We start from the raw sequence: 14,188 nt of genomic DNA on the forward strand, positions 1-14,188 counted from the left end.
CGACCAGAGAGCATTAAGGGGCAGAGAGGAGGATGTTACTCTCAGTGTTGTTGGCGCATTTCAGGAGCACGCTGCTATTAAAGGTACACAATTACATAGTGAATTCACGTTTATTATTATATTTACAAAATACGACAGTTTTTGTCTTGGTCGTATCATTTTATTTTGTTGCATTTATCTGTAACACCTTAAAGGCTGGTCCGTGAAAATATTGTCTAACATTAAACCGATCTGTGGCACAAAAAGGGTTGGGGACCTGTATATGGCATTCTATTGAATCTTTCCCAGCAGAGCTTATTCATTCAAACCCAGTCACCAGTCTGCTGCAGGAAAGTTTTGTTTTTGTCTTACTTACTATATTTAGTTGTACTATTGAGAAATATAGTAAATGATGAACTGACTGGTTCTTACAGAGCACTTTACTACTCAGAAAAGCAGACAAATCCATGTATTCTACCAGAGAACTTAAAGCACTATATACAGTTTGGTGGGGGTGTGGTCTGCAGAGGAGCAGTGGGTTCAGTGGGCAATGCCAGAAGGCTGGCAGAGCAGCTGGGACTAATTGCTGTGATCAGTCCTGCCTATTTAGTTGCAACCTGGAATGTCTTATGCTGGGCTCACACTGTGCGATTTTTGGCCCATTTTGAGCCGATTTTTGAGTCGTGCGACCGTTTTGGCGATCGGCCCGGTTTTGGCCTTCATCGTGCGTCGTGCATTGTGTAGTATACGTGGGGTACCGAGACGCGATTAACACCTCACGACCAGCTCCCGATCATCAATCGCTTGGTCGGGAGGATTTCAAATCCTCGCGACCGTCGTGAGGGTGTCACCGCAGTTTGTCACACTGCGCACGCGCAAACACAAATGTCAGTGAAAAAGACGGAGCAGCACAGCAGTGCAGCGTGTGATCTGGACACAAGCGACGGAGGCACAACTTGTAGAACTTTGGAAAGCTCATCCGAGCCTTTTCGATGTGGCCTCACAAAATTATCACGACCACAACAACCGTGAAAATAGTTGGATTTACACTGCTGCTCAATCACAGCTGATCATGTTTTTCATTAGCAATTTAGCAAAGTTGGTGGTGGTGGTGTGTCTGTGTGAGTGAAAGACAGAGAGGGAGAGCGAGCGACAGAATTTCTGTTATAACCTTAATGTTATGGACGCACAGTGTGAGCACTCAGGTCGCATCAGAGCATCGGGCGGTATAGTGTGAGACCTGCATCGTGACCTATGAACTTCTAACCCCTGCGAGTCAATCGTACAGTTTGAGCAGGAGCTGAATCACGCGACTGAAAAAATCGCACAGTGTCTGCCCAGCATTATTTACAACTGTTTTTGAAGAAAAAGTTATAAATAAAATTTAACCAGCCCATTAACATATATATGTTTGAGTTCTTCGTGTCACATCAAGCTTGCCTCATTCAACCGTCAACCATGGCGCCAAGCTGCTGTTTCTTTGAGAGGTAAGACCACTTTTTTCTTTGACTATGTTGTGTAGTATCTACATGTTGAGCATGGTTATATTTTGCGTTTGTCTTACGAGACATGTTATATAGTTTGCGTATGCTTGTGCTACATTAGTTTTACTGGATCCTGGACAAGTTAGATATGTCTGCTTTCATCCTGCCAAACCTTGCCATCCTAACACGGGAACCGTGAGACCACTGGACAGTTGGTGTGTATAGTTATACACTGTAGGGATGGGTATCGTTTAGGTTTTATCCGATACCGGTACCCATCCCTAATACACTGTGTTCGAGATTTTTGGTAACAGATGAAGTAAGCCCCTCACAGAGCAAACCTGGGCTTAAGGTGAAACATAATATTACAAGGGATGAGATTTAGTGTGCCTGTTTATCTCAGGCTATTGTCAACAACTATTAACTGCTTATATGTTAACATGCTTATTTTTGTGGAATGTGTAAGAAACATTTTTATTGTTTATTGTTTTTATTTTATTAAGGGATTAGCTACAGGCGTTCATGGGGTTATTTTTTCAAGGGGTTGTTTTTTTCATTTGCTTTCTTGGGATTCCTCTACTGTAATCCAAGAGTCTCAATTATCGAATAGGATAGGATAGCAAGAAGTGACATTTAAAATCTAAAAAGTCGAGGGTGAAAGCCACTGTGACAACATTGTTATGCGCTGTCAGTAATCTGTATTATATAAAAATGGTCTGTAAATAAAGCATGTTTCAACATAGTTATAAATTAGAGTTTGTTAAATCACACACTCAAATTTTTAAATAAAATTATTCACAGCACATGAGTGGACAGACAAAGGAGGTCGACAGACCTGGTGATAATTGCTTCTACACTGTAAAATGTAATATTGTGTTTAATTAAAAATATTAAATAGGCTGAGCTCAGTTTTTATCAATTTGTTATTAGAACTCGATTTAAATAAGTTACCAGTACTTTTTATGCAAAAACGCTGATAAACTTGTTTTAAATTAGAAAAACTAAGGCCCTTTCTCAATTCTCAAGTATGCGAGTCTGTACTCCCGAACGCACGGGAGTACAGACTTTGTTTTACGATTTGTACAATTGGAACACCAGCGTACTTGATGATGTCACAGGTCCGGAGTTTTTACTGCCGTCCCCTCTTAATTGTGTGCATTGTAAAGGTAATTGCAATACATGCTAAAAATAAGGGTAAGTTACGAATGCAATGTATATTTTGCGGACTATTAAAGACAAACAATTGTTTCCATGTTAAAATGTTTGCAATTCAAGTTTTTGCCCATACACTGGTAAAAGAACTGTTGACAGTGGCAAGTGTTAAATGGTTACCGTTGTGCTGCTGCAAAAAACTGAAAGCTGACAACCTGTTTTATTGTTAGACCATAATGTTGGCATGTTTTATTAAAGTTTTATTTGGGATGGTAATATAATTTTGTTTGATTGCTAATATCAGTGCATTATTTTTTATTGTTATTATTACATTTTTTTTTTTTTTTAATTGTGGCGGTTGAGGTGGACGCTTCACTTTTCACTGTTAAAGGAAAGCACTTCATTGGCGTTGTGTTACTGGACTGACCCTAAGCAATCATTGCAAATAGCAACGTTGCTATCCATTTTAGACACTTAAAAAAAAAGCACTCCACAGACCTTACTAGCATCACATGTGCATAACTCAGGTGTCATCTTATCAATGTGTTATCTGGTCTTCAATGTTTTTTCTTCTACAGACATTAGACATTTAATTGAAAGTCTTGATGTTGCATCTGTCTACATAGTGTTAGTTACTAACCATAATGGTAAGTGACCTGTATTTATATAGCGCTTTATTAGTCCCTAAGGACCCCAAAGTGCTTTATATATCCAGTCATCCACCCATTCACACACTAATGAGCCGTTGTGTTTTGTTTTGGACTTGGTTTACACAAATGCTCACTGAATGTCAATTCAGTTCAATAAAACTTTATTGATCCTGAAGCAATGTTCCCTCTAATGTTTCATGTGTCTGAGCGAACACACAAACTCCCTGAGCGTCCCTTGGACCACTGTGAGTGACATCAGGCGTGTGCACTGTGGTCACGCCAGCATCTAATCCATCCAATTTACATGGTTTATTAAAATAATCAAATTACAGCATTTACATTTATGTTAGACTACTTTTAATTAACTGCTTTAGCCCACTTACAATGAAAATGTAAAAAAATCTGTTTCATGACCTGTGTAGTATGTTAACACACTAACTAACACTAACATGGAAGTAAAAATAACTTGAACTCCAATTTTAAAAACACAACTTTCTTTCTTTCTTTTTTAATAAAGCTCTGACTTGTATTATGAGTCTGTGGTCTGGGAGAGAGTCTGTAACTCTCTGTCTGCAAAATACTATAATGACCAATGTTGGGCAATTAATTATATAGTTACTTCTTCAAAAAAGTAACTGAGTTATGCAAACAAAGTTTTTTGCAGCTGTTTACCTGAACAAGCAGCCAAAGTGTTTTTAAACAAACATTTCAAACTATTTACAGAACAATCAGCTGCTCTGCATCAAATTATTTGAGCTGCTTCAAAGAATAATTTGTGTCCACTATGAGATGAAGGAGAACAACAGCCTGATACCTGCAGGCCTGACAGCAGCAGATGTATCACTGCTGTAACACCTGTAACACTCAGCAGGCGCCTCATTGTTCTGACACACAACAAAACTATTGACTACACTACACACTAACTACACACTAACTACACAAGACAACACACTAACTTTAGACTCCAAACACGCTAAACGTCTCAAATCTCTCACATCTCAAACACGCCGTCACTCCTAAAACTTCCCCCTTCCTAAACGACTAAATGCCATGTTGCCATATCATTTTTTGATTGGTCGACATGGTACATTTTTCCACCAATAGGAAAGGCTGAAGGAGGGGGGCTGTTTTTGCTCACAGGCTTTTGAGCGTTTTCCTTATAAAACGCCATTTTTACCGTTTCTTCCCGCAGTAAATATGAACAACGGCAGTATTCAGGAAGAAAACCAAACATTGCAGATATTTTATCATAACTCTGGTTTTACGTGGCCGATCAACACAATTTAAAAACTGGTATAAAGTCCTCACAGTTGTTCCGTCTGTCCTGCTCACATCTCCAATGGTTGTACACGTTGTCATTAACGTGGCTTAACTCCTCATCAGACGCTTTGCTCGCTAAAACACCGGTGTCGGCACATAAGGACGCTGTCATAGGCTGTCAACCACGTTGATATACGAATGTGAATCGCGTGATTGGCTGGACTATGGGATAAGGTGGCATCGTTCTAAACACATACAGGAGCAGCCAGTCACTGACTAACACTGCAAAACAGAATTGTTAACGTATTTATTTTAATTTCAATTCAGGTTAGATTTTTTTTTTGTGTGCAACGCAGATTTTCTGTGCGCAGAGACGTGCCAGCAGTGCGCAATTGCGCACGCGCGCAGCTTAGAGGGAACGTTGTCCTGAAGGTTGACCTTCAGGATATGTTGGCAATAAAGTCAACGTTTCATTTTTTCTTTTTGAGTGAACTTGTTTTCATTGCCTTTTTTTTTTTTTTTTTTACTAATACACTTTTTATAACAAATTGAAATATTTTTTTCTTTAATTAAAAGTATATGAAAGATTAAACAAAACTAAAAGGCAGAATTTGAATGAGCGGTTTTAATACAGTAACTGCAACTAAAATACTATAATTAGAGTACAAGATACAACAGTAGTAATAGATAAATAAATTTAAGTAGCGAGAAATAATTGTCTTTAAGTTTTAGCTATTTTTTAAAAATTAGACTCCAGGAAATAAATAATTTATGTGAATTAATGATTTTGAGTAAAGTAAACTTAGTTTTTCTACTTCATCGGTTTCTGCGTTGATACAAATTCACGTTGTACAAAAACTTAAATGGTTTAAGGCTAACTAGTTTGGGCACATTCAAGTAATTTCAGCCTGAAAGTTTTTATTTCTAATGGGGGTCATAATAGAGTGTGATATTTCAGGTCCTGTGTGGATCTGCACATAGTCACATTCAGTGGTAGCAATAACCAGTAACCACAAGAGGGAAGCAAAAGATTATCTTTTGGACAAAGCACCCTAGTGGCTCATCAATTACACACCCAAATATTAAGTGTATCACACTCTAAATTAACTCTACAAGGGTTATTTAGAATTAACATTTTACCACCTGATTAAGATCAGATATACCGTTATCTATGTATTCACATGTTGGTTATTTAAAAAATAATCATAAAATTGGGTTGTAAAGACTTAGAAATAATGAAATAACCATCAATATTAGGGAAGTTACACTTCAGCATGTGACGTAACAGATCCAAATGCTTACCTCCGGCACGTTTTAAAAATATAAAATTAACAATAAATTAATTAACAATACATTTCTGTTTCCCAAGTTTTTAAACTTAGAACTTCTTCTATTTACGTTTTCTATTTAAATACCTTTGGGTAGTTTGATGTTTAGCAAAGCCTCTCATTCAATAAGCTCTTAATACACTCATCTTCATCAGTATTTGAACACTAAGAAAAAATGTTGTAATTTTGCCTATGGAAATCACAGTAGATCTTAAATTGAACAAGAAAGATATAATAGAAGAGCAGACACTAAAGGTGGCTGCGGTAAACACCTGACAACGCATCTCAAGGTGGGAAATATAGGATTTGCTAAAAAAAATCCCACCTTGTGTGAAGTAACTCATGACTAACTGAGAAAAAATACTCCAATAAACAATGTTTCCTGTGATTTGTAGTCAGAAGTGGCGAGTACATCTCTTAATAACTAAAAGCTTGCTGTACTCTATCTTTGCCTCCAGTACTATTGTAAGGAAATTGGAGTCATTTTAACAAGGACTTTGCCTTTAACTTGTACATTAAACAAATCTTGACTGCTTTCTTTATAGGCGCAATATTGTCAAAATTGGAAGCATCCTGTCTCAGAACCCACTTAGCCCATGTATTTTATATTTCTATATACTCATTCTTTTGTACTTTATTGCTCTAAAAACTGAAAAACTCCCTGAAAAACTTACACTTTATCCAAAATACTGATAGAGACTAAAAGGAGAGATCACATTTCTCCTTAATAGCTTTTCCAGAACCGGTCTGCTGAAATTATTCTGATGTACAAACTAAAACAGTAACTATTTTAAAGCAGCTACAGTTTTACACTGAACCATGATAACTCAAGTAGCTTTATATTGCCACAAGAATGTTTAATCTCACAGTAACTTACCCACAATGCTTCATGTTCTGTGGTTTGTCCATGCGAATGGCCAGTTTGATCTTGAGGTCACTGTCTGAGCAGCCTTTACACACTGTCATCTTATGGAGTTCAGACTGCTTAGGACTGTTGGGAGTCGGGTGGAGAACAACCTGGGAGTGTTCCCACCATTAATGTATATGTTGTATACAAGTTATACAAAGGCAAAGTGACCAAAATGAAGCAGAATGATTTCTTACCCTCCCCAGCTCCTTATCTTCCAGAGCTAACACTCCTGTGCTCTCAGTATACAGCTTCACCTTCACAGCAGGCAGTGGCTGAGTGGTGGTGAAGTCGCCCTGGGTACCCCAACTGCACACCAACACAAATATAGACACAACCACATATAAACAAAGAAAGACTGTTAAACATTATTATGACTCCTGAACTACCAGTTAAGCCTTGAAAGTTGTGCAAGTCTATGTTTGCTGGTGAGAAGCAGGGAGATGGGTGCTTTTGGACTATGGGAGGTACAAGAATAGAAACTTTCATAGCGTAATGTACTCAAAATGTAACAACAGTGCAAAACACAGCTCTAACAGGCTGTCACAGTCACACAGTCACTTGACTGTCACTATACTGTAATGTGACAGTCAAGTTTTTGTCACATGCTTTCATTGTCTTCGTCTTCCTTTCACTCCTCAACCGAGTGAAAGGAGATGGCCCCGCCCCTCCCTGAGCCTGGTTCTGCTGGAGGTTTCTTTCTCTTAAAAGGGAGTTTTTCCTTCCTACTTTTGCTAAAGCGCGTGCTAATAGTGGGTCATATGGTTGTTGGGGTTTTCCTCGTTTTCTTTGTATTCTTTGTATTATTAACTATATCTATCTAATAGACTCAAATTTGTTCACGCAAAAGGAGAGTCTTCTTCACACACTGAGGTTAATTATGGAGTTCCACAGGGTTCAGGGCTAGGACCAATTCTGTTTACATTATACATGCTTCCCTTTGGCAGTATCATCAGAAGACATTGCATACTTTTTCACTGCTATTCTGATGACACCCAGATCTATGAGCTCAGTTTGGATTCGGGAGACAGACACTATCTCTGCTTCCAAGATTAGGCTTCAAACTTTCCTCTTTGATAAAGCATATAGTTAGGGCTGGACCAGGTGACCCTGAATCCTCCCTTAGTTATGCTGCAATAGACGTAGGCTGCCGGGGGATTCCCATGATGCATTGAGTTTTTCCTTTCCAGTCACCTTTCTCACTCACTATGTGTTAACAGACCTCTCTGCATTGAATCATATCTGTTATTAACCTCTGTCTCTCTTCCACAGCATGTCTTTTATCCAGTCTTCCTTCTCTCTCCCCAACCAATCACAGCAGATGGCCCCGCCCCTCCCTGAGCCTGGTTCTGCCGGAGGTTTCTTCCTGTTAAAAGGGAGTTTTTCCCTTTTAACACTGTCACCAAAGTGCTGCTCATAGGGGGTCATATGATTGTTGGTTTTTTTTTCTCTGAATGCATTATCGTAGGGTCTACCTTACACTATAAGGCATCTTAAGGTCTTGATGTTGTTGTGATTTTGTGCTGTATAAATAAAATTGAATTGAATTGAATTATAAATCTTAACTTGTTTGATCTGCTGCTCACCACAAACAAGCACAATCAGAATCAGAATCAGAATACTTTATTGATCCCTGGGGGAAATTATTTTTTTGTTACAGTGCTCCATTATAAACAAACATTAACAAGACAGACAATACGCTAACTAAGAATAGTACTATATATATATATATATATATATATATATATATATATATGTATATATATATATATATATATATATATATATATATATATATATATATATACACATATATACATAAAGTCGCTTATTATTAAATAGCTGAAGAAGAAACATGTGTAGTTGTAGCAGTAGCCAGTGTGTTAAGTGGATGCGTTGTACAGGGAGATGGCCACAGGCAGGAAATCCTGAGCATTTTCTGGCAGATGTTGAAGGACCTCAGTCGCCTCAAAAAATAGAGACGACTCTGGCCCTTCCTGTAAAGTGCTGTGGTGTTTTTAGCCCAGTCCAGTTTATTGTCAATGTGTACTCCAAGGTATTTATAGTGCTCCACAATGTCCACACTGACCCCCTGGATTGAAACAGGGGTCAAGTGTTTCCTGGTCTTCCTGAAGTCCACGATCAGTTTCTTGGTCTTTGCCACGTTGAGCTGCAGATGATTCTGCTCACACCACGTGACAAAGGAGTCGACCACAGCCCGGTACTCTGTCTCATCATCCCTGCTGATAAATCCAACCACCGCAGAGTCATCAGAAAACTTCTGAAGATGGCAGGTCTCTGTGCAGTGGCTGAAGTCTGTGGTGTAGAGGGTGAAGAGGAAGGGGGAGAGGACAGTCCCCTGTGGTGCCCCTGTGTTGCTGATCACCTTGTCAGACACACACTGTGGGAGACGTACATATTGTGGTCTTCCTGTCAGGTAATCAACAATCCAGGACACCAGAGAAGCATCCACCTGCATCGCTGCTAACTTATCACCCAGGAGGGTCGGCCTGATGGTGTTGAAAGCACTGGAAAAGTCAAAAAACATGACCCTCACAGTGCTCGCCGGCTGGTCCAGATGGGTGTAGACACGATTGAGCAGGTAGATGATGGCGTCCTCTGTTCCGAGACGAGGCTGATAAGCGAACTGAAGGGGATCCAGGTGTGGTCTTACTATGGGTCGCAGCTGGTCCAGGATGAGCCTTTCCAGGGTCTTCATGATGTGGGAGGTCAGTGCCACGGGCCTGTAATCCTGGGGGCCACTGGGACGTGGCGTCTTTGGTACAGGGACGAGGCATGATGTCTTCCACATCACCGGGACCCTCTGCAGACTCAGACTCAGCATAAACAGTTTATGAAAGACTCCACACAGCTGGGGGGCACAGGTCTTGAGGACAAGGGGACTCACTCCGTCTGGTCCAGCAGACTTGCCTGAGTGAAGTCTCCTCATTTGCATCTCAACCTGGTATTGAGTGAAGGTGATGGGTGGGGGAGGGGTGTCAGGAATCTCACAGGAGGCAACATGTGAAGAGAGAGGCTGGCACAGTGGTGTGGCTCTGGATTCCAGGCTGACTGCAGGTGAGGTTGTGGGGGTGGGAGCAGACACTGTGGTGTCGAATCTATTGAAAAACAGATTCAACTCATTGGCTCTATTCTCACCTCCCTCAGCTCCCCTGCTGTTGGTTGGCCTGAATCCAGTGATGGTCTTCATGCCCCTCCACACCTCTCTCATGCTGTTCTGCTGGAGTTTCCACTCAGTAAGTCCATTGATGTCCTCGGCGTGAGGCTCACAGAGTGTTTCCCAATCGGTCACCTCGAAACAGCCCTGTAGTTCCACTATTGCCTCCTCTGACCACCTCCTGACAGTCCTGGTGGTCACAGGTTCCCTCCTCACAATTGGCACATAGCGGGGGGTGAGGTGAATCAGGTTATGATCTGACCTACCAAGTGGGGGGAGGGAGGAGGAGCTGTATGCATCCTTGACATTAGCATCTAGAATTTTTTCTCCTCTGGTCGGACAGTCCACATATTGTCTGAATGTTGGTGTATTGTCCAGTGATACATGGTTGAAGTCACCCGAGATTACAATTAGAGATGGACCGATCCGATATTACGTATCGGTATCGGTCCGATACTGACCTAAATTACTGGATCGGATATCGGAGAAAAATAAAAAATGTAATCCGATCCATTAAATATCACGAAAGCACCTCACAAAACTTGCAACACGCCGTAACTCACCTCAGAACGTTAGCATGTCGGAGCAGTATGCATCACGTGATAGAGCGGCTGTGGCATGCGGGACCTGTGGTCTGGATAGCATGTGGAGCTTCGCTAGCAACCCGGCATTTCATCTCCACAAAGTTATCCCCGAGAGAAGTAAAGCAAGTGTGTAAGTCCATCTCTGAATGTTTGTAAAGCATTCCTGCGTTAAGCTTAACGAGCGACTGCCTCTCGCTCTCCGGCTGCTACTTCAATCGTGAAACTGCTTAAATGATCAGCTGATCGGCTTTTCTGTCGCGAGTCCGTCTTTGTTTTTGGCCCACTTTGCACCAGAAAGAGGAAACCAGCGGCTGAACAACAGCAGCACGTTTAAGCTTGATCAGCTGTTGTTAGAATTTATTTAATATTACTTTCTACTCGAGGATCTTTTTCTACGTAGCTGACGCTGGTAACTGTGCAGGGGCGGATCTAGCAAAGTTTAGCCAGGGGGGCCGATAGGGCATTAACAGGGAAAAGGGGGCACAAAGACATACTTTTCTTTCTTATTCTCATTTAAAATGTCGAGCTTTTAATAAATAATTATCTGACACACAAAGTTTTAATTTGATGTAAAATGAATAGAAGTCAATTACTGTATATAGTGACTATTAAGTCTAATATAAATACCCTAGTAAGCTATAGTACTTTTTCCTTTGGGAAGGTACCATCTGTGCAGTCTGCAATTTTGTTGAAGAAAGATGTTGAATCTATTTAATATTTCTTGAAAAATAATTGATTTCTGTGCATTTTTTTCACACTGCATCAAATTAAGGTTGATTACGTCGATTAAGCATCATGAGGTGGAGCGTGAGGGGTGGTTCCCTATTTTTTATTTATTTATTTTTGTTGTTGCTGGGAGTTGGAACCCTATTAGTTAGGTTGCTTAATATTTATGCTAAGTACTCTTTAAAATACCAGAATAGGGAGGATGGTGTAGGTTTAAGTTTATTAGATTGATCAGTATTGCTGAACTATGAAATATTTTTTTTTGCATACAGGTATAACAGAATAGCTTTAGTGTAGTTGTTGTTTTAAACTTGAGTATGAACTTGCAGACTTGCAAAATGCAGCAAGATATTTTAAAAAACAGTTTTGTTGATTAAAAAACACTATATCGGATTCATATCGGTATCGGCAGATATCCAAATTTATGATATCGGTATCGGTATCGGACATAAAAAAGTGGTATCGTGCCATCTCTAATTACAATAAAGGCTACACTCTCAGTATTCCCTCTGACTCCGTACCAGTGCTGAGAGCTCGTCGATTTTATTCGATAACGATCGCACATTTCCCATTACGATAGATGGCAGACACGGTTTATACCTCCTCCTCGCTTCAAGCCTCCGACCCTAACTCTAATTCTGAAAACACAACTTTATTATTATTTTTTTTTTTTTTTGTTCTGACTTGTATTATGAGTATGAGTCTGTGGTCTGGGAGAGAGTCCTGTAACTCTCTGCCTGCAAAGTACTATAATGACCAATGTTGGGCAATTAATTATATAGTTACTTCTTCAAAAAAGTAACTGAGTTTTGCAAACAACAAAGTTTTTGCTGAAGGGGATCCAGATGTGGTCTTACTATGGGTCGCAGCTGGTCCAGGATGAGCCTTTCCAGGGTCTTCATGATGTGGGAGGTCAGTGCCATGGGCCTGTAATCCTGGGGGCCACTGGGACGTGGCGTCTTTGGTACAGGGACGAGGCATGATGTCTTCCACATCACTGGGACCCTCTGCAGACTCAGACTCAGCATAAACAGTTTATGAAAGACTCCACACAGCTGGGGAGCACAGGTCTTGAGGACAAGGGGACTCACTCCGTCTGGTCCAGCAGACTTGCCTGAGTGAAGTCTCCTCATTTGCTGGAGTTTCCACTCCAGCAGAACAGCATGAGAGAGGTGTGGAGGGGCATGAAGACCATCACTGGATTCAGGCCAACCAACAGCAGGGGAGCTGAGGGAGGTGAGAATAGGGCTTTGGAGCGTGATGTCACGGGGGTGGGCGTGGAAAGGATTTTGGCCCGATCCGCCATTTTGGGGGTCTAAGTAAGGAGCGAAAGCATAGCCATGGTTCGTACTTGCTGTGTGGTCGGCTGCAATGTTCGATCTTACGACCGGCACGGGAATAAGTTTGGATTGTCTTTTTATGCTTTCCCAACCTGGAAGCAACATGAAGGAGCTCATGTATCGGATATTACCAAACGAAGGCGTCTAGCCTGGATAGCAGCCGTGAGACGAGCTGATATCAAGTTCTGTTACGTCTCCAGATATCAGTTGGTGTGCTCAAGACATTTTCATTCCGGTAAGTTCTAAATATGTTCACATCACACTTTATAGCTGAATAATATCATCGTTGGTGGTCTCGGAAGTTATAGAAATTGCGATCAAACATAGAATGGAGTGACTTGATTGGTTGATGTAAAGACAATAAATGAAATGAGACAGGAAGGACACAAATTGGCGTTAATAATTTACCCGATTATCAATGTGTTAACTTGCATGTACTTTACAATTACGGGCATATAATATGATAACGATATTTTAGCAGTTCAATGATAAATGTGTAACATTAATTATGGTGGGGGGTGGAAAATGGCTATTTCACTCGATGCACTCCAGCTGACTTACTTTGACGACGTACTCAGAGTTTGGCGGCTTGAAAATAGCCAAATCTTGCACCCAGCCATTTGTAAATTGGATGTGCGCCTCCAGTGACTTGTAATTACGAAACTGGTTCGCTGTGTAAGTGCTTACTCCACAAACAAGATACGTGAAGATATCGGGGTAGGACAGTGGCGGTAAGTCGTCTGGGTCTTTACTCCACTGCCGTATTTCATATGGGTCCAGATTTGCGATGCACTCTATTTTTTTCAAGTACCGCTGCTTCGCCTCTGGACGCAATCGGTCTCTATACCGTCCGTTTTCTTTTGAGCTGCTTTTAAGCATGTTTCTTGTCGTCGTCGTTCCAACACAGTGTGTTTGTTTTGATTCGTAGACCCCGAAAATGGAGCTGCGCTCCCACAGTGCATTGCGGCGTGACGTCAACTCCAAAGCCCTATAGAGCCTACGAGTTGAATCTGTTTTTCAATAGATTCGATACCACAGTGTCTGCTCCCACCCCCACAACCTCACCTGTAGTCAGCCTGGAATCCAGAGCCACACCACTGTGCCAGCCTCTCTCTTCACATGGCGCTGTTGCCTCCTGTGAGAGTCCTGACACCCCTCCCCCACCCATCACCTTCACTCAATACCAATACCTCAAAATGCAGCCAAGGCGTTTTTAAATCAACATTTCAAACTATTTACAGAACAATCAGCTGTTCAGCATCAAATCTGATGCCACACAAATTATTTGTGCCACTCCAAAAAATAATTTCTGTCCACTATGAGATGAAGGAGAACAACAGCCTGATACCTGCAGGCCTGACAGCAGGACATGTATCACTCCAGATGTAATGTTAAAAAAAATTCTACCAACCGTTAACCATAATTCAATAACCCTATAAACATAATAACCGAATGCGCTTTTAACTCTTATTAGAATGAGATTTTATCCACTATGGTGCAAAGTTTTTAGATACTGCATTGATAAAGTACAAGAGATACAATCAGTGCTCTGTCAGTGTTTACTCAGCATTCAAGGACAGCAATATTTGCATAGTATTTT

General features: G+C 40.8%; 1 protein-coding gene across 4 annotated transcripts in view; it reads right to left on the reverse strand.

The window, feature by feature from the left end:
* Positions 1 to 14,188, reverse strand: part of LOC146708760 (calcium-dependent secretion activator 1-like) — a 344,830-nt gene that overhangs the window by 217,629 nt on the left and 113,013 nt on the right. For all 4 annotated transcript variants that reach the window (XM_085455584.1, XM_085455583.1, XM_085455585.1 and 1 more), the window contains exons 7-8: positions 6,958 to 7,069; positions 6,731 to 6,870 (exon numbers count right to left, since the gene is read on the reverse strand). In XM_085455584.1, coding sequence (XP_085311710.1) covers positions 6,731 to 6,870; positions 6,958 to 7,069 — 252 coding nt within the window. The remainder of the gene's footprint in view (positions 1 to 6,730; positions 6,871 to 6,957; positions 7,070 to 14,188) is intronic.

The sequence above is a fragment of the Copadichromis virginalis genome, linkage group LG5 (assembly GCF_057382275.1).
Source record: "Copadichromis virginalis isolate Kocher_CV1m ecotype Utaka linkage group LG5, C_Virginalis_male_GT1.1, whole genome shotgun sequence".
NCBI lineage: Eukaryota > Metazoa > Chordata > Actinopteri > Cichliformes > Cichlidae > Copadichromis > Copadichromis virginalis.